At 48.7% G+C, this 20,090-nt stretch overlaps 1 protein-coding gene across 1 annotated transcript in view; it reads left to right on the top strand.

Annotated features, from left to right (window-relative positions):
• ENTREP2 (endosomal transmembrane epsin interactor 2) overlaps nucleotides 1-20,090 on the top strand; it is a 277,123-nt gene that overhangs the window by 205,100 nt on the left and 51,933 nt on the right. The window contains exon 4 of the mRNA XM_060259900.1: nucleotides 3,148-3,279. Within this exon, the coding sequence (XP_060115883.1) occupies nucleotides 3,148-3,279 (132 nt within the window). The remainder of the gene's footprint in view (nucleotides 1-3,147; nucleotides 3,280-20,090) is intronic.

Below are 20,090 nucleotides of genomic sequence, written 5' to 3'. Positions count from 1 at the left end.
AGAACAAGAATGTTAGTCTATAACGATCTGTAGCAATAACAAGTTTGCTATTGCTATAGTATAGATTGTTATAAAGGTAAAGGTAGTCCCCTGTGCAAGCACCAGTCGTATTTGACTCTGGGGTGACATTGCTTTCACAACGTTTCCACAGCAGACTTTTTACGAGGTGGTTTCCCATTGCCTTCCCCAGTCATCTACTCTTTCCCTCCAGCAAGCTGGGGACTCATTTTACCGACCTCGGAAGGATGGAAGGCTGAGTCTACCTGGAGCCGGCTACCTGAACCAGCTTCCGCTGGGATTGAATTCAGGTCGTGAGCAGAGGGCTCCGACTGCAGTACACTAAATTGTTCAGGGTGGTGAGAACCAGAGAGGATTATGAGGCACTCCAAAGGGATCTGTTGAGGCTGGGTGAGTGGGCGTCAACGTGGCAGATGAGGTTCAATGTGGCCAAGTGCAAAGTAATGCACATGGGGGGCAAAAATCCCAGCTACAAATACAAGTTGATGGGGTGTGAACTGGCAGAGACTGACCAAGAGAGAGACCTTGGGGTCGTGGTAGATAACTCACTGAAAATGTCAAGACAGTGTGCGATTGCAATAAAAAAGGCCAACGCCATGCTGGGAATTATTAGGAAGGGAATTGAAAACAAATAAGCCAGTATCATAATGCCTCTGTATATATTGATGGTGCGGTCTCATTTGGAATACTGTGTACAATTCTGGTCACTGCACCTCAAAAAGGATATTATAGCATTGGAAAAAGTGCAGAAAAAGGAAACTAGAATGATTAAGGGTTTGGAACACTTTCTCTATGAAGAAAGGTTAAAATGCTTGGGGTTCTTTAGCTTAGAGAAACGTCGACTGTGGGGTGTCATGATAGAGGTTTACAAGATTATGCATAGGATGGAGAAAGTAGAGAAAGAAGTCCTTTTCTCCCTTTCTCACAATACAAGAACTCGTGGGCATTCGATGAAATTACTTAGCAGTCGGGTTAAAACGGATAAAAGGAAGTACTTCTTCACCCAAAGGGTGATTAATATGTGGAATTCACTGCCACAAGAGGTGGCGGCGGCTACAAGCATAGCCAGCTTCAAGAGGGGGTTAGATAAAAATATGGAGCAGAGGTCCATTAGTGGTTATTAGCCACAGTGTGTATATATATAATTTTTTTTTGGCCACTGTGTGACACAGAGTGTTGGACTGGATTGGCCACTGGCCTGATCCAACATGGCTTCTCTTATGTTCTTATGTGACACAGAGTGTTGGACTGGAGGGGCCATTGGCCTAATCCAACATGGCTTCTCTTATGTTCTTATGTGACACAGAGTGTTGGACTGGAGGGGCCATTGGCCTAATCCAACATGGCTTCTCTTATGTTCTTATGTGACTCAGAGTGTTGGACTGGAGGGGCCACTGGCCTGATCCAACATGGCTTCTCTTATGTTCTTATGTGACACAGAGTGTTGGACTGGATGGGCCATTGGCCTGATCCAACATGGCTTCTGTTATGTTCTTATGTTCAGTACTGCAGCTTTACCACTCTGTGCCACAGGGCTCTTATAGATTGTTATAGACTAACTTATTTTTCTTGTATCTAATATATTACCGCATAGTCATCAGACTTCAGTGTGTTTCTTTGGGGGATTTTGTGATATTTTCCCACTGGTTTTGTTTCCCAGTTCTAGAAGAAGATTTGAAGCAGGACTAACCAAGTCGATCTCCTGTTCATTGGGACTCCTTTGATGGAACTGGGAAACTTTGGGGGAATTTTTATTGCTGTTTAGTCTTTGTATGATTTTGTTTCAATACATTCTTAGTTATTTGGTCACTATTTATTTATTTTATTCTATTTATTTCTGGTGATTTCTATTTTGCCCTTTCCCAGGTCGGGCTCAGGGCGGATTGCAACATAAAAAATAATAATTAAAATCACATCATAAGACAATTAAATTTAAACAGTTAAAACCATTAAAAACGAAATAAAATAAGGCAGCGTCAGTGTACAGATATGACCATCCTTCACAGATTGGAACACAGGATGCGGTCAATGCAAGAAGGCCAATTAGCTGGTGTGAGGACTTGGGTTGCCAATCCCCAGGTGGGGGCAGGGGATCCCCCGGTTTGGAGGCCCTCCCCCTGCTTCAGGGTCGTCAGAAAGCGGGGGGAGGGGAGGGAAATGTCTGCTGGGAACTCTATTATACCCTATGGAGATTTATTCCCATAGAAAATCATGGAGAATTGATCCACGGGTATCTAGGGCACTGGGGGGGGCTGTTTTTTGGGGTAGAGGCACCAAATGTTCAGTATAGCATCTAGTGCCTCTTCCCAAAATACCCCCCAAGTTTCAATAAGATTGGACAAGGGGGTCCAATTCTATGAGCCCCAAAAGAAGGTGCCCCTATCTTCCATTATTTCCTTTGGAAGGAAGGAATTTAAAAGGTGTGCTATCCCTTTAAATGTGATGGCCAGAACTCCCTTTGGAGTTCAATTATGCTTGTCACAGCCTTGATCTTGACTCCACCCCTAATGTCTCCTGGTGCCACCCCCAAAGTCTCCTGGCTCCACCCCCAAAGTCCCCACATATTTCTTTAATTGGACTTGGCAACCCTAGTGAGGACGCCCGTCTGCCTCAGCCAAAAGCCTGGCGGAACAACTCCGTTTTACAGGCCCTCTGAAATAGCAATAAATCCGGTAAGCCCCGCATCTCCTTGGGGAGCTGATTCCACCAGGTTGGGGCCAGGACTGAAAAGGCCCTGTCCCTGGTCGAGGCAAGCCGGACGTCCTTTTGGGCCAGGGACGGTCAGAAGATGTGGATTGGCCGATCATAGAGGCCTGTAACTTCGGTTGTGTTGTCTTTGCCCACCTGGGGGCTGGCAACCCTATTTGGTAGCAAAACCGAAGAAGGGGTTGGCATTAAAGGCAGCTGAAGGAAGATTTCTCCCACTGGAAGTGCTGTGAGCCGCCCTGAGCCACCTTGGTGCGAAGGGTGGGATATAAATCGTAAATAAACTAAACTAAAAACTAAACTATACAAATGTGTGCTGCGATTAAGTCAGGATTTGTTTCTTTGGTAAGATGGGTGCCAGCAAAACCTGCAGCCGTAACGTCTGGCCAGTTTCTCACGCCTCCTTTTCTTTTTCTTTGCCAGATAAAATTCGATAGCGATGGTGTCTGCGTCTGCTGCGAGCTGCAACATCAGACCTCGGGCTGCAGCAACCTCGGTGAGACGCTGAAACTGAACCCTCTGCAGGATTGCAACGTGGTCAGGCTCACGCTCAAGGTGAAAACTGAGACTGCCTGTTGGGCCGAGTTTGGTGGCCCCGTTCGACTGGTGAATAATCCATATTACCAGTTAATTCAGGGGTCCCCAACATAAGAGAAGCCATGTTGGGTCAGGCCAATCCAGCCCCACACTCTGTGTCACACAGTGGCCAAAAAACCCAAGTGCCATTAGGAGGTCCACCAGTGGGGCCAGGACACTTGAAGCCCTCCCATTGTTGCACCCCCCAAGCACCAAGAATACAGAGCATCACGTCCCAGACAGAGAGTTCCAGCAATACGCTGTGGCTAATAGCCACTGATGGACCTCTGCTCCAGATGTTGATCCAGTCCCTTCTTGAAGCTGTCTTACGTTTGCAGCCGCCATCACTTCCTGTGACAGTGAGTTCCATGTGTTAATCACCCTTTGGGTGAAGAATGACTTCCTTTTATCGGTTCTAACCCGACTGCTCAGCAATTTCATTGAATGTCCACGTGTTTTCCTATTGTGAGAAACGGAGAAAAGTACTTCTTTCTCTACTTTCTCCATCCCATGCATTATCTTGTAAACCTCTATCATGTCACCCCTCAGTTGATGTTTCTCCAAGCTAAAGAGCCCCAAGCATTTTAACCTTTCTTCATGGGGAAAGTGTTCCAACCCTTTAATCATTCTAGTTGCCCTTTTCTGCACTTTTCCCAATATTATAATACAGGTGTGGCCAACGTTAACTCTCAAGATGTTTTTTGCTTACAACTCCCATCAGCCTCAGCCAGCATGGCCAATGGCTGGGGCTGATGGGAGTTGTAGGCAAAAAACACCTGGAGAGCTACCGTTGGCCAGCCCTGCTATAATACAGGTGTGGCCAACGTTAACTCTCAAGATGTTTTTTGCTTACAACTCCCATCAGCCTCAGCCAGCATGGCCAATGGCTGGGGCTGATGGGAGTTGTAGGCAAAAAACACCTGGAGAGCTACCGTTGGCCAGCCCTGCTATAATATCTTTTTTGAGGTGCGGTGACCAGAATTGTACACAGTACTAAAAATGAGCCCTCAACATGGTGCCCACCAACACCTTTCCTTGTGCCCACTAAATGTTTTTAGAAAGTGGGCAGGGCCAGTTGGAACTTTTGCCCAATAAGGCTTCTGATTGGCCACTGGAGATGTGATTGACTGCAGATTTTTAAAAGCATAGCCGTGGCAACAGCTGCCACCACAGCTCAGGAACCTTCCCTCTGTGACTGAAGGGAAGCTGTGGCAGCCATTTTGTGACTGATTCTGCCTAGGCTTCCCAATCCCCAGGTCCCAGCGGGGGATCCCCCGGTTTTACAGGCTTTCCCCGCCCCCAGCCAGCTGGCCGGCGGGGAAGCCCCTCCCCCCACAGCCACCATGTACCTCTAGATCTCCGGCAGGACCTGCAAACAGGCCCGGTTTTAAAATGTGTGTGCTCCTTTAAATTGGAGCAGGAAGTACTTCATGGGGAAGGGTTAGCAACAGCAGACCTCGTCAGAGTGTAGCCCCTCGTCGTTTTGCTTTCGTTTCAGACAAGTGAGGGTGTGTGTAAAAGAGGGCAGCGTAGCCCCTGTACTTTCCAGACCTCATTGTGGAGGCACCAGAGACAGTTAAGGGGGTGTGTGAGTGAGAGGGAGAAAGCGGGGGGAGGGGAGGGAACTCCATTATTCCCTAAGGAGACTTATTCCCATAGGAAATAATGGAGAATTGATCCGCAGGTATCTGGGGCTATGGGGGGGGCTATTTTTTTAGGTAGAGGCACCAAATTTGCAGCATAGCATCCAGTACCTCTCCCCAAAATACCCCCCAAGTTTCAAAAAGATTGGACCAGGGGGTCCAATTCTATGAGCCCCAAAAGAAGGTGCCCCTATCCTTCATTATTTTCTATGGAGGGAAGGGATTTAAAAGATATGCGGTCCTTTTAAATGTGAGGGCCAGAACTTCCTTTGCAGTTCAGTTGTGCTTGTCACTCACACCCTTGCTTCCGGCTCCGCCCCAACGTCTCCTGGCTCCACTCCCAAAGTCTCCTGGCTCCACCCCCAAAGTCCCCAGATATTTCTTGAATTGGACTTGGCAACCCTAATTCCGCCTCCAGCAGCAGCCATTTTGCGGCAGCTGTGTCTGAATCAAAAAGGTCACCCACAGACTCAACTCCGGAGTTAACCTACAATTTAATAATATTTGGGATCCAGAATGTGTTTCTCTATGTGGCCACCTTTCTTTTTTTAATTGCACGATTTATTTGTCAGAAAGCATTGCTAGATTCAGGCGCGCTTCTCTTCCAGCGTTTCTTACTCCGTGCCGTATAACCCTGACAGATTTGCAGGCAACCTTTTGAATTCCCACTCATGCTCATTTGCTGTAACTTCTTTGTTAATTAACATTTGTTAATGCTGTTTGACTTCTTCAGTGTTGTTGGCTTTGCGGTATCGTGGGTTAGGGTGTCAGATAAGTACAGGCGAAAGCCAGGTTCAAATCCCCACTCAACCATAAAGCTTTGCTGGGCAACCTAACCCACTCTCAGCCTAACCTAGTTTGTAAGATGCTCATGAGGGTGAAGTAGAGAAGAGGAGAGGAGTGTCATGACCTCCTCGAAGGAAAGGCGGGACAGGAATGTGATAGACAAGATACATTCAGAGTTGTGTTTCACTGCTGGTGATAATTGGATGCAGGGTTTTTTTTGAGCCGGAACGCACAGGAACACAGTTCCAGCTGGCTTGGCATCAGGGTGTGTGACCTAATATGCAAATGAGTCCCTGCTGGGCCTTTTCCCACAAAATAGCCCTGATTGGATGTATGTACATATAAAGTTGCCTACTGCTGAAGCAGATCCTTGGTCCATCATAAGAACATAAGAGAAGCCATGTTGGATCAGGCCAATGGCCCATCCAGTCCAACACTCTGTGTCACACAGTGGCCAGAAAACCCAAGGTGCCATCAGGAGATCCATCAGTGGGGTCAGGACACTAGAAGCCCTCCCACTATGCTCCCCCAAGCACCAAGAATGCAGAGCATCACTGCCCCAGATAGAGAGTTCCAACAATACATTGTGGTTAATAACCACTGATGGACCTCTGCTCCATGTAAGAACATAAGAGAAGCCCTGTTGGATTTGGCCAATGGCCCATCCAGTCCAACACTCTGTGTCACAGAGGAGTGGGGAATCAAACCCGGTTTGACTTGCAACCAAGGGAATTTCTCTCCCAGGAGACCCAAGTCAAACCCATCCAGTCCAACACTCTGTGTCACACAGTGGCCAAAAAACCCAGGTGCCATCAGGAGGTCCATCAGCAGGGCCAGGACACCAGAAGCCCTCACCCTGTTGTCCCTCCCAAGCACCAAGAATACAGAGCATCACTTGCCCCAGACAGAGTTCCAACAATATGCTGTGGCTAATAGCCACTGATGGACCTCTGCTCCAGTTGTTTATCCAATCCCTTCTTGAAGGTGGCTATGCTTGTAGCCGCCGCCACCTCCTGTGTCAGTAAATTCCACATGTTAATCACCCTTTGGGTGAAGAAGTACTTTCTTTTAAGACATACTTCCTATCATTTTAATTCATCTTACTTGTACTTTTAATCTTGTTTTTAATTGTTTTAATTCTTGTCATAACCTCCTTTGGCAGTGAATTCCGTGTGTTAATAGGTCAGTCTTGTCTACTCAGACTGGCAGCAGTTCTCCAGGGTCTCAGGCCGAGGTCTTCCCCATCACCTCCTGCCTGGTCCTTTTATCTGGAGATGCTGGGGATTGAACCGGGGACCTTCCGCACGCTGAGCAGATGCTTTCCTACTCTCCCCAGCCCTTCCCCAAACTGATCACAATAGCGTAGGGTTTTGCTTCGTTGCATAACAGTAAACCAATCTGAGAGGTTTGAGGAATCTAATTCAAGGAAGGGCCAGGACACTAAAAGCCCTCCCACTGTCCCCCCCCCCCTCCAAGCACCAAGAATACAGAACATCCCTGCCCCAGGCAGAAGAACATAAGAGAAGCCATGTTGGATCAGGCCAATGGCCCATGCAGTCCAAAACTCTGTGTCACACAATGGCCAAAAAACCCATGCCATCAGGAGGTCCACCAGTGGGGCCAGGACTCTAGAAGCCCTCCCACTGTTGCCCCCCCCCCAAACACCAAGAATACAGAGCATCCCTGCCCCAGACAGAAGAACGTAAGAGAAGCCGTGTTGGATCAGGCCAGTGGCCCATCCAGTCCAACACTCTGTGTCACACAGTGGCCAAAAAACTCCCGAGTGCTATCAGGAGTTTCAGGAGACTGACCTTGACAGATCTGTGGTTGGATTTGGTAGAAGGCAGTTTCCGTGAGTCTTGTAGCTGGAATGCACCTCTCTGTTTTTGTTCCGGTCCTTTAAACACTGGACTATTATTTGCTCTGTCAGTTGGCCCAGCATTTTTCGAGAGGTCAAGCGGTTGGGCTCCGGAGAATCCCAGTGGATTGCACAAAATGCAAACTGCCTAGCCGGCAGCTTTCTGTCTGGCTCTTTCTGACCAAGAGGATCAGAGGAGGAGACTGAAATCCATCCCTGAACGATCTACTCCATGCTTAGCATCTCTCTTCCCCCTTTCTTGTTTGTACAAGCATTGCTTTTCAGCTCCTGGCCCTCTAAGGCGGTTCTCTCAGAGACATCGCTGTTAATCAGAGGAACGCCGACAACAGTCATGCCCACCTTCCATAATTATGATTAGTAATTGCGGCAGGCAGCTTAGAGGGAAACGGGCTCTTGCACATGCTCAGTCTGCTGTGGCTGGGAAAAGGGAGCGACAGAGACGAGCAAAATTACGGCAGGCGGCTGAGTGCACCGTATCACGGAGTGGCGTCCACTCAGCCAGGTGCCTAGAACGGGATGCAGAGACTAAAGGGAAGGAGTGTGGTGTTGGGGTTAGGGCCGGCGGACTGTAATCTGGGAAGAACCGGGTTTGATTCCCCACTCCTCCACATGTAGCCAGCTGGGTGACCTTGGATCAGTCACAGTTCTCGCAGAGCTGTTCTGTCAGGAGCAGTCTTTGGAGAGCTCTCTCAGCCTCACCTACCTCACAGGCAATGTTCCCTCCAAGCTGTGGAGTCTTGTGAGCAAAAATTCTACTTTGTGAGCTGCTGGCATTAAAGTTGTGAGCTACCTGCATAAATTAGCTTGCTCTGGGGCCATTTTTTCCTGAGCTGAGACAAAAATGTGTGAACTAGAGGCTAAAAAACTGTGAGTTAGCTCATGCTAACTCAGCTTAGAGGGAGCACTGCTCATAGGGTGTCTGTTGTAGGGAGAGGAAGGGAAGGAGACTGTAAGCTGCTCTGAGATTCTGAGTGAAGGGTGGAGTATAAATCTTCCCCCTCCTCCTCCTTCTCCTCTTCTTCTTCTTCATAGGAATTACTTCCCACTCCCTACCAAGAATGCTGGTTCAAGAGCGAGACCCCCAACTTGACAGGGAGGGCGCTGGAGCTCAGTCAGGTTTACATCAGCAGGAACTTGTTTTATCCTCAACAACCACCTTGTCATGTAGATAATCTGAAAGATGGGGTTACCCATCAAGCTTTAAGACAGAGTGGAAACTCAGCCCTTCCCCTTCTGATGCTCCAGCTTCTCCGGGGGGGGGGAGGGGGGGTCCCAAAACAAAAGAACATGAGAAGCCATGTTGGGTCAAGCCAGTGGCCCATCCAGTCCAGCACTCTGTGTCACACAGTGGCCAAAAAACCCAGGTGCCATCAGGAGGTCCATCAGTGGGGCCAGGATACTAGAAGCCCTCCCACTGTGCCCACCAAGAAATACAGAGCATCACTTGCCCCAGACAGAAGAATGTAAGAGAAGCCATGTTGGATCAAGCCAATGGCCCCTCCAGTCCAACACTCTGTGTCACACAGTGGCCAAAAAACCCAGGTGCCATCAGGAGGTCCATCAGTGGGGCCAGGACACTAGAAGCCCTCCCACTGTGCCTTTCCCCAAACACCAAGAGTACAGAGCATCACTGCCCCAGACAGAAGAACATAAGAGAAGCCATGTTGGATCAGGCCAATGGCCCATCCAGTCCAACACTCTGTGTCACACAGTGGCCAAAACCCAGGTGCCATCAGGAGGTCCATCAGTGGGGCCAGAACACTAGAAGCCCTCAAAAGTTTTGTACTGTGGCAGGTTTTTTTTTAAATCTGCGCATCTAATCAGTTCTCCTGACCAAAAGTCCCACCAACTCTCTAAGATTATTTGGTGGCCACCAGGAAAGGTATTGGGGATTCCTGCTCGACCAGAAAAGGAGGAAGAGACAACTTCAGCCCAGAAAAACAGGTTGCTCTAGGGTCTAAGCCACCTGGGCATGCTCATTTCTGCGCTTCGGTTGTTACTTTTCCCATGTGGGGATACACCTTCTGGATAGAACACACAAGGGTATACCAAATGCACGTTCTCACTGATAAAAGTCTTCACATTTGTGCTACAGACTGAGTTAATCAAAAGCTGACTTGGGTCTCCTGGGAGAGAAATTCCCTTGGTTGCAACCAAATTAAGTCTGTTTGAGTATCTCAGGGGCAGTCTGGCGATTTAGAATCAGACAGCTCTGTTAGTTCTTGCTTCTTCCCTAAGATAAATCTTTTGCCGGTGTCGCAGAATTTGAAATATTGAGTCAGCCTTTGGATATTCTCTTAAATGTCTTGGGGAGCTGTTATCTTAGCCCTTCTCTCTATGCACACTTGCGGAAATGCCAGAAGTACAAAGTACACTTTTAAATGTTTGCATAGAAGAAGGAATAGAAGTAGATTCTGCTTCTCTCGGTCATTCATGACAAGTAATACTCAGACTTCTGCTCCGGTCATCCCTTCAAGGGTTCCTGGGTCAGAAAACCCTCTTTGTATTGTTGTAATACTGTGGCAATTCCTGCTTCCTGTGCTTTTGAAAAATGCAACTGGTAAGGCCAGATTAACCCCCAAGTCAATGACACTCTAGAGTAAGACCCTGATTGTGCGGCCTTGCTGGAGCAGGGAGTGAGAAAACCACCATATAATCCCGCAGAGCAGAGAGGCTGAACCTCCCGGTACTCATTCATCCCCGTCCTCAGGGTGAGATAATGTGTTGGGTTTTTGCGCAACCTCCTCAAACAAGTGAGGCATCACTGGGGAGGGACGGTGGCTCAGTGGTAGAGCATCTGCTTGGGAAGCAGAAGGTCCCAGGTTCAAGCCCTGGCATCTCCAAAAAAGGGTCCAGGCAAATAGGTGTGAAAAACCTCAGCTGGAGACCCTGGAGAGCCGCTGCCAGTCTGAGAAGACAATACTGACTTTGATGGACCAAGGGTCTGATTCAGTAGAAGGCAGCTTCATAGGTTCATTCCCCTCCTCTTATGTTCATTCCCCTCAGCCTGAGACCCTGGAGAGCCGCTGCCAGTCTGAGAAGACAATACTGACTTTGATGGACCATGGGTCTGATTCAGTATAAGGCAGCTTCATATGTTCATATGTTCACTACCGCTATGGACTGAGAAATCTGGACAGCACAGAGGTGCCCATCATTGCTCACATGAAAGGATGGCAGACATCCAACCAAGTAGGGCTTTTTTGGTAGCAGGAACTCCTTTGCATATTAGGCCACACACCCCTGATGTATCCAATCCTCCTGGCACTTGCAGAAGGCCCTGTAAGAAGAGCCCTGTAAGCTCTTGCAGGATTGCCTACGTAAGGGGTGTGTGGCCTAATCAGGGGTGGAATTCTAGCAGGAATCCCTTTGCATATTAGGCCACACACCCCTGAGGTAGCCAATCCTCCTGGCGCTTGCAGAAGGCCCTGTAAGAAGAGCCCTGTAAGCTCTTGCAGGATTGCCTACGTAAGGGGTGTGTGGCCTAATCAGGGGTGGAATTCTAGCAGGAACTCCTTTGCATATTAGGCCACACACCCCTGAGGTAGCCAATCCTCTTGGCGCTTGCAGAAGGCCCTGTAAGAAGAGCCCTGTAAGCTCTTGCAGGATTGCCTACGTAAGGGGTGTGTGGCCTAATCAGGGGTGGGATTCTAGCAGGAACTCCTTTGCATATTAGGCCACACACCCCTGAGGTAGCCAGTCCTCCTGGAGCTTACAGGAGGCGCTCCACTAAGAGCCCCTGTAAGCTCTTGGAGGATTGGCTACATCAGGGGGCGTGTGGCCTAATATGCAAAGGAGTTCCTGCTACAAAGAAAGCCCTGCAACCAGGCTAGTTGCTCCTTGTAGCATAACTCAGACAAACCGGTTGGTTTCTCCATCTCTCTTTTTTGCAGATGTTTTAATAATCTAATTATATTTACCGTGGGCTGGGTAGCCGAGGTCAGTCCAGTCTCGCCAGATCTTGTGGAACTAAGTAGGGTCAGCGCTGGTTAGTACTCGGATGGGAGACTACCGTCAGATCTTAGAAGCTAAGCAGAGGGTTGGCCATGGCTAGTACTTGGATAAGAGACCTCTGAGGAAGTCCTCACAAAGGCAGGCAATGGCAAACCACTTCTGCATTCCTCTTGCCTTGACCTGGAAGGCCAAGTGAGCCTGATACCACCAGATCTCAGAAGCTAAGCGAGGTCTGCCCTGGATAGTCCTTCAATGGGGGACCACCAAGGGAATCCAGAGTTGCTACGCAGAGGCAAGCAATGGCAAACCACCTCTGTTTGTCCTTTGCCTTGAAAACCCCAGTGGGGTCGCCGGTCAGTCAGCTGTGTCTTGAAGGCACTCCCCACAACCGCATCTGCAAGTTGGGAGATGGGGGAAAGGATCGGGAGAACATAAATGATCCTACATCAAAACACATGGCCCAGCGCACAGCGACGGAGTTTCCAAGGAGAACCATTGAGCTGTGGCCAAGGGCATTTTCTGTATTTATTTTATCAATGTACAGGGTGACTTATCTTGCCAGTAATTGGCCTTCCGAGAACTTGATGTTGCAATGAGCGAGGAACCCCAGTGCTCGAAAGCCTTGGCCGCAGCATCAAAAACAACAATAATCCAGCGTGCGTCATACTGGCTCGTGAAAGATAGAAGAGCTACAACTGCATATTTTCAAAGCAGCTGGTTCGTCTTTATTGGTTCTGGATCGTGCAGGCTTTTGAGCTGGCATCCAGATAAAAACCCCTCTAGTAAATAAAGAACTAATGGATTCCTTCAGTGGTTTTTTCAAACTACTCTGGGAAACCATGGGGTTCCGCCAAAGTTCACTAAGACTAAGGCATCTTCAGTGAGGAGAAGCTCAGTAATGGGATGCAGCCGTGTATGGTTGCTTGGCTAGAAAGACCTGGGCTGATTTCACACTAGGGCTTGTTCCGGGTGGAGAGAGCCTTTTGCTCCCGGCACTTCTCTCCGTTTTCACACAAGCTGCCCCAGAACTGCGAGTTGGCGCGCCGCTTTTCCACGGCCAACAGAAACTGCTTGTAAGAGGCTCTCGCTTCTGTGGGAAACTTTACTTTATTTGATTCGTGGGCATTCAATGAAATTGCTGAGCAGTCAGGTTAGAACGGATAGAAGGAAGTCCTTCTTCACCCAAAGGGGGGTTAACATGTGGAATTCACTGCCACAGGAGGTGGTGATGGCTACAAGCATAGCCAGCTTCAAGAGGGGAATGGATAAAAATATGGAGCAGAGGTCCATCAGTGGCTATTAGCCACAGTGTGTGTGTGTGTGTGTGTCTATATTGGCCACTGTGTGACACAGAGTGTTGGCCTGGATGGGCCATTGGCCTGATCCAACATGGCTTCTCTTATGCGCTTATGTGATACAGAGTGTTGGACTGGAGGGGCCACTGGCCTGATCCAACATGGGTTCTCTTATGCTCTTATGTGATACAGAGTGTTGGAATGGAGCGGCCATTGGCCTGATCCAACATGGCTTCTCTTATGTTCTTATGTGACACAGAGTGTTGGACTGGAGGGGCCACTGGCCTGATCCAACATGGCTTCTCTTATGTTCTTATGTGATACAGAGTGTTGGGCTGGAGGGGCCATTGGCATGATCCAACAGGGCTTCTCTTATGTTCTTATGTGACACAGAGTGTTGGACTGGATGGGCCACTGGCCTGATCCAACATGGCTTCTCTTATGTGATACAGAGTGTTGGACTGGATGGGCCATTGGCCTGATCCAACATAGCTTCTCTTATGTTCTTATGTGACACAGAGTGTTGGACTGGAGGGGCCACTGGCCTGATCCAACATGGCTTCTCTTATGTGACACAGAGTGTTGGACTGGAGGGGCCACTGGCCTGATCCAACATAGCTTCTCTTATGTTCTTATTTATATCCCGCCCTCCCCGCCGAAGCAGGCTCAGGGCGGCTCACAACAATAATATCACAACAAACAATGAAAATTTCACAGCGTTAATATATCAGAATTTAAAATTCAATAGTTTGATTCCACTTGATGCCAGCTCCAATAGGGAAAGCGCTGCGCTTTCGGGGCAGCTGGTGTGAAAACGGAGAGAAGCACCGGGAGGGAAAGGATTCTCCACCCGGAACAAGCCCTAGTGTGAAATCGGTCCTGGTTTTCAATTCTCAACTAGGGCCATGAAGCACATTGGACTGACCTTGACCCCACATGTTTCAACCTGATCTACCTCGCAGGGTTGGCCTGTGATGGAAAGAAAATGGGATCATCCCTGTTGATGTATTCTTTGTGGAATGGTAAAATATAAATGCAAGGAAAGAATGATGGACCAGCACAAAAAAGGACCGGCCATCTTCTGCAACTTAATAGTTACAGGAAAGCGCTGAACAAGATTAGAGTCCGGTAGAACCTTTGACTTGGATGGGCCAGGCTGGCCTGATCTTGGAAGCTGAGCAGGGCCTGTGTAGTATTTGGGTGGGAGCCCAGGCCTCCAAGGAGCTCTAGGGGTGCTATACAGAGGCGGGCAATGGGAAACCACCTCTGCTTATCTGCCGTGACCTGGTTAGCACAGGCTAGCCCGATCCCGTCAGATCTTGGAAACTAAGTAGGGCCAGCTTAGTATTTGGATGGGAGAGCACCAAAGAAGACCAAGGTTGCTATGCAGAGGCTGGCAATGGCGCAAGAAGCCACATACTGAGCTGTAGCTGATGTGAAATGGCTGCTGGAGACGCTCTGCGCCCCTCTCTTTTTTTTTGAAAATTGTGTAAAGAATCTATATAATTGAATCAACCTTGGTCCCAGGTCTGATGAAGATTGGAAAGAAACAAGTACTTCATCGATTGGCTTGTCACCACACCGCTTTGGGACTTGAATATACACGTTTTGGACATTTGGACTGATTTCTATATACGTCTTAGTAAACTGGTCACCAGCTTGCATTTTTTGTTGCGTTACCCATTATAGTGACCTCTCTCGGAATGTATTCGAGCCCTGGCTTGTATGCCTGAAACTGGCCCCTTCTTATCAGATCTTCGAAGCTGACCAGGGCCTGCTTAGTACTTGGACGGGAGACTACGAAGGAAACCCAGGGTTGCTCTGCAGTGTCAGGCAAGGGCAAACCACCTTAAAAACCCTCCAGCAGGGGTGGCCAGCGGTGTCGGGCTCTGTTCATTTACAACATTGATGAGAGCTGTTACTAACCGTATTGATCAATGTCTAGAAAGGCTCACTAACACGGAGGCCGGGGTAGCAAGGAGGGAGGGGGGAAAGTAGAGAGTAGCTTCCCAGGAATATCAAAGGTTGCCAAGGTCTCTTTGAAGTAGACAGTATGTGCCAGATTCTCACCTCCTCTCCAGAGGCACCGAGGACATTGCCTCCGGGAAATGTAACCACCAACTGAAGAGATAAGGGGTGGGGGAGCGTTGGGAAAAATCTCACATGCAAAAAGCAGCCTTTTGTTTTGGGAAATGAGGGGTAGGAAAGATTGCTTTGATGTAGAAGGTTAAATGCCAATGATTCCAGCTGATCTTCATCAGTTCCAATGCCTTTCTAGCTGGAGTAACTCTGAAGTATCCAATGAATGCACCTTTGTTTCAAATACTAAGTCTGCTTACTTGTGAGCTTCAATGAGCCCACGCCTGTCAAGCGGTAGCTCTCCAGTTTTTTTTTTTTGCTTACAACTCCCACCAGCCCCAGCCAGCATGGCCAATGACTGGGGCTGATGGGAGTTGTAGGCAAAAAACCTCTGGAGAGCTACCGTTGGCCACCCCTGCCCTACCAGGTCACGATAAATTGGCTGTTCCTTCAGGACACTTTCCACCAGATGGACCAGGCTAGCCCGATGTCATCAGAGCTTGGAAGCTGAGCAGGGTTGGCCCAGATTAGTCCTTGGACGGGAGACCTCCAAGGAAGTCCAAGGTTGCTCTGCAGAGGCAGACATTGGCAATACCACCTCTGGACGTCTCATGCCTTGACCTGGGTGGCCCATCTTAGATCTCAGAAGCTGAGCAGAGTGAGCCTTAGCAAGTACTTGGATGGGAGACCACCAAGGAAGCCCAGGGTTGCTACACAGAGGCAGGTGATACCAAGAGAGCCAGTTTGGTGTCGTGGTTAAGTGCGCAGACTCTTATCTGGGAGAACCGTGTTTGATTCCCCACTCCACCACTTGCAGCTGCTGGAATGGCCTTGGGTCAGCCACAGCTCTGGCAGGAGTTGACCTTGAAAGGGCCAGTTTGGTGTAGTGGTTAAGTGTGCGGTCTCTTATCTGGGAGAACCGGGTTTGATCCCCCACTCCTCCACTTGCAGCTGCTGGAATGGCCTTGGGTCAGCCATAGCTCTGGCAGAGTTGCCTTTGAAAGGGCGGCTTCCGTCGGAGCTCTCTCAGCACCACCCACCTCGCAGGGTGTCTGTTGTGGGGGGGAAGGAGATAAAGGAGATTGCAAGCAGCACTGAGACTCTGATTCAGAGAGAAGGGCGGGGTATAAATCACGATTAACATGTGGAATTCCCTGCCACAGAAGGTGGCGGCTACAAGCATAGCCAGCTTCAAGAGAGGGTTAGATAAAAATATGGAGCAGAGGTCCATCAGTGGCTATTAGCCACAGTGTGTATATATATGTATGTATATATATATATAAATTTTTGGCCACTGTGTGATGCAGTGTTGGACTGGATGGGCCATTGGCCTGATCCAACATGGCTTCTCTTATGTTCTTAATTCTTCGTCTTCTTCGATCCACCTCTGTTTGTCTGATCTAACGTGGATAACTCAGGCTAGCCTAATCTCGTGGGATCTTCAAAGCTAAACAGGTTTGGCTTTGGTTAGTGCTTGGATGGGAGAGCACCAAGGAAGCCCAGGGTTGCTCTGCAGAGACAGGCAACGGGAAACCACCTTGAAAGGGCAGCTTCTGTCAGAACTCTCTCAGCCCCACCCACCTCACAGGGTGTCTGTTGTGGGGGAAGGAGATAAAGGAGATTGCAAGCAGCACTGAGACTCTGATTCAGAGAGAAGGCAGATATTTTAAAAATGAAATCAACAAACAAGTTAGACAGGGCAGCATCTTGGGATGTGCTCCAGAATCTTCAGCACTGAAGTCCAAGGGATAATTCTTTAGTGGGTGACGCTAAACGTTTTTGAACATCACGGGAAACACTTATGGTTTGGGGCACCATCTGTGGGAATTTTGTCCGGTCCATGCCCCTTGGAAACAGGGACTTTCCTGGATCTCCCATTCATTTCAGTGGGGCTGAAGGGAGAGAGAACCCCTAACTGGAAGGTACCCCCTTATCTTCTTTCCTTGCTGCTCCCAAAAAAATTCAGTATGGCTAATTATAGGGGAAATAAATGAAATTGCATTTCCATGCAGCTCGAAGGTTTAGTTAAAAATAATATATATATACATTTTTATTATGTAAAAAACCTCCCTAAATGTTAACTTTTCTAATTCCTCAGAGACCTTCTTGTATCATTAAGCGGTGAACTAAAATGTGTTCCCCCTCCTTTTCGGGTTAAAAAAGGGCTTTATTAAAAGGAAAAGAGTCCCTTGAGGGACTGTAACAGCGCTGCATCAAAATTATATTATGGAATAACTCCAGATCTTCCTAGATATTAAGCAAAAAGAAATGCTTTAATTTGGCTCCTTTGGTATTTCTCCCGCTGTTAATGCTCCGAAATGATTTCAGTTTGGGATTGCTCCAAGCCAGAAATAGCCAGTTGGCCCTCTTTGGCCCGAAGCTGAACCCTCTAATTTTATTTTATTTATTTTCATCCTTCTCCACTCCTATTTCCCCCTCACAACAACCCTGGGAGGTAGGTTAGACATATGGGAACATATGACCGGTCCAAGGTCACTCAGTGAATTTCTGTGGCATGAGTCAGGATTTGCACCTGGGTCTTCCGTCTATGAGTCCAGCACTTTTAACCAGTAAACCCACTGGCTCTTTATCCGGAAGATCTTCCCAGGTTTCAGTCGGTGCTACGCCTCACAAAAAGTTTCACTCTTAAGGGCAAGCAAAACATGGTGTCGAGTTGTGAGAAATAGTATTTTCTTTGTGGATACAGTGATCCAGCTAGGCCTGAGGACACATGATCTGGTGGATCTGTTTTGTTAGCAGTGGCGTTTGCTTCTGTTGCAAACCTCCTCCCTTTGTTTGTTTGTTTAGTGCATGATTCTATTTTGTAGTATTTGACATGATGTGACTTACATACATACCTGAGAGCCCCACAAACATTTATTTATCAGAACATCTGGAATGGACTTGGGTTAGCCATCACTCTTGCAAGAGCTGACCTTGAAAGGGCAGATTCTGGGAGAGCTCTCTCAGCCCCACCCACCTCACAAGGGTGTCTATTGTGGGGGAAGAAGAGAAGGGGGTTGATTCCCCACTTCTCCACTTGCAGCTGCTGGAATTGCCTTGGGTCAGCCATAGCTGTCCCAGGAGTTGTCCTTGAAAGGGCAGCTGCTGTAAGAGTTCTCTCAGCCCCACCCACCTCACAGGGTGTCTGTTGTGGGGGAAGAAGAGAAAGGAGATTGTAAGCCGCTCTGACTCTTGACTCAGAGAGAAGGGCGGGGTATAAATCTACAGTCTTCTTCTTCCACTGGCCCTGTTGCAGAACTAAATAAGACTTCTGGGAAAGCATTTCAGGATAACTATCAGTTGAGCCTCGAACTTAGGAGAGAGAGTGTGCATGTGCCCCACCCAAGGTAGTTTCTTGGGCTACCAACCTCCAGGGGGCACCTGGAGACCTGCTATTACACTTGATCTCCAGACAACCAAGGTCAGTTCCCCTGGAGATAATGGCTGCCTTGCCGGGGGGGGGGGGGGGACTCTGTGGCATCAGACCCTGCCCTTCCCAAACCCCACCCTCCCCAGACTCCACCCCCTCAAATCTCCAGATATTTCCCACCCCAGAGCTGGTGGCCCTTATAGTTTCAGAGGATATCTGTGTTGGTGTGCAGTCAAAGAGCTAGTCCGCTTGCTGCTTAGAGACCAAGAAGAATTTTGGAGTATGAGCTCCAAATTCTTGAAAATCTTGTTGGTCTATAAGGTGCTGCTGGATTTGAATCCAGCTCCTGTTGGATATTGTAACTCTGCATGCCAGGGGATCTAGAGGGAAAGAGTTGAGGGAATTGCCTTTCTCAGGGAGACTTGGTGATTGGCCCCACCCTTTCATCAGTTAGAAGAAGAAGACTGCAGATTTATACCCCACCCTTCTTTCTGAATCAGAGACTCAGAGTGTCATGGGTGCTGGGGACCCTGCAGAAGAAGCTGAGCCTGCAGAAGAAACTGTGCCCCTGCCACCTGCACCAGTGCCCCTGCCTCCTGCTGGAGAAGATCCAAGCCCCCCTGCCTCGCCCTCTCGGGTGGCTCGTGTGCGTGACCGCCTTCGTCAGGACCTCAGGGATGGGAGGAGGGCGGCACGCTCACGAGCAAGGCGCTCCCTGAGCCCTGAGTTTTGAAAGGATTCTGGCCCTTTTAGGAGTGAGGATGCTTGAGTCTCAGCAGGATCCTGGCTGCCTCTCTGAGCCAGCAATCAGCCCAAATGGGCAACAGACAGCAGAGGGCTATATAGCTGTGGGCTTTGGGAGGAGGCGTTGTGGAAGCAACTAGTCACTTACCTGACGTTCTAGCATCCACTCTGGCTTTTGACTTTGGCTTCTGGACCCCCTGACTTTGGCTTTGACTCCTGGACCCCCTGACTTCGGCTTCTGAACCTCTGACCTGCGATACCTGGACTGTGATTTGGTTTTTGCGCCTTGGACCCTCTTTGCTCACCGGCTACAGACCTTGGACTGCCCCTGGACTTTGCCTGACCCGGCCCCAGCCCGTGACACAGAGTGCTTTACAATCTCCTTTATCTTCCTCCCCCACAACAGACACCCTGTGAGGTGGGTGGGGCTGAGAGAACTCTTACAGCAGCTGCCCTTTCAAGGACAACTCCTGGGATAGCTATGGCTGACCCAAGGCCATTCCAGCAGCTACAAGTGGAGGAGTGGGGAATCAACCCCGGTTCTCTCAGATAAGAGTCTGAGCACTTAACCACGACACCAAACTGGCTCTCTAGATGCTGAGCCTCTTTGGCCATTGCTTGCCTTCTGTTTTCATCTTAGAGAGGATCTCTCTTTGTATGTTGCTTATATAGGACTTCTCTTTGGCCTGTGGTTGTCTTCTGCTTCATCTTATGTGGGACTTCTCTCTTCTTCTTCTCTCTTATCCAGGCTTGGAGCTGTAATGTTAACCCTTTTTGGAAGTTAATCTGTTCACAATAATGCCTCCACATGAATGGGTCACATAAGATGTGCTTCTGTTTTTGCAAGTAAAATTTCTGTCCCTTGTGACCACTGGAGTCAGGTCGTCTTTGTACTTTGTTGGAACAGCGTTTTCACCTTAACCGGGAAATCAGGGATGCTGCAAAAAAGCTTCCAAGGTGAACGAAAATGTTTTTACGTTTCACCCCGAGATACAACCTCAGCTACCTTTAGACTGCCAAAGTCAGTACTATTTGCA

Source organism: Heteronotia binoei, chromosome 19 (assembly GCF_032191835.1).
Source record: "Heteronotia binoei isolate CCM8104 ecotype False Entrance Well chromosome 19, APGP_CSIRO_Hbin_v1, whole genome shotgun sequence".
NCBI classification, from domain to species: Eukaryota; Metazoa; Chordata; class Lepidosauria; order Squamata; family Gekkonidae; genus Heteronotia; species Heteronotia binoei.
The sequence above is the reverse complement of the archived record's forward strand: the minus strand, read 5'-3'. Positions and strand labels throughout refer to the sequence as shown.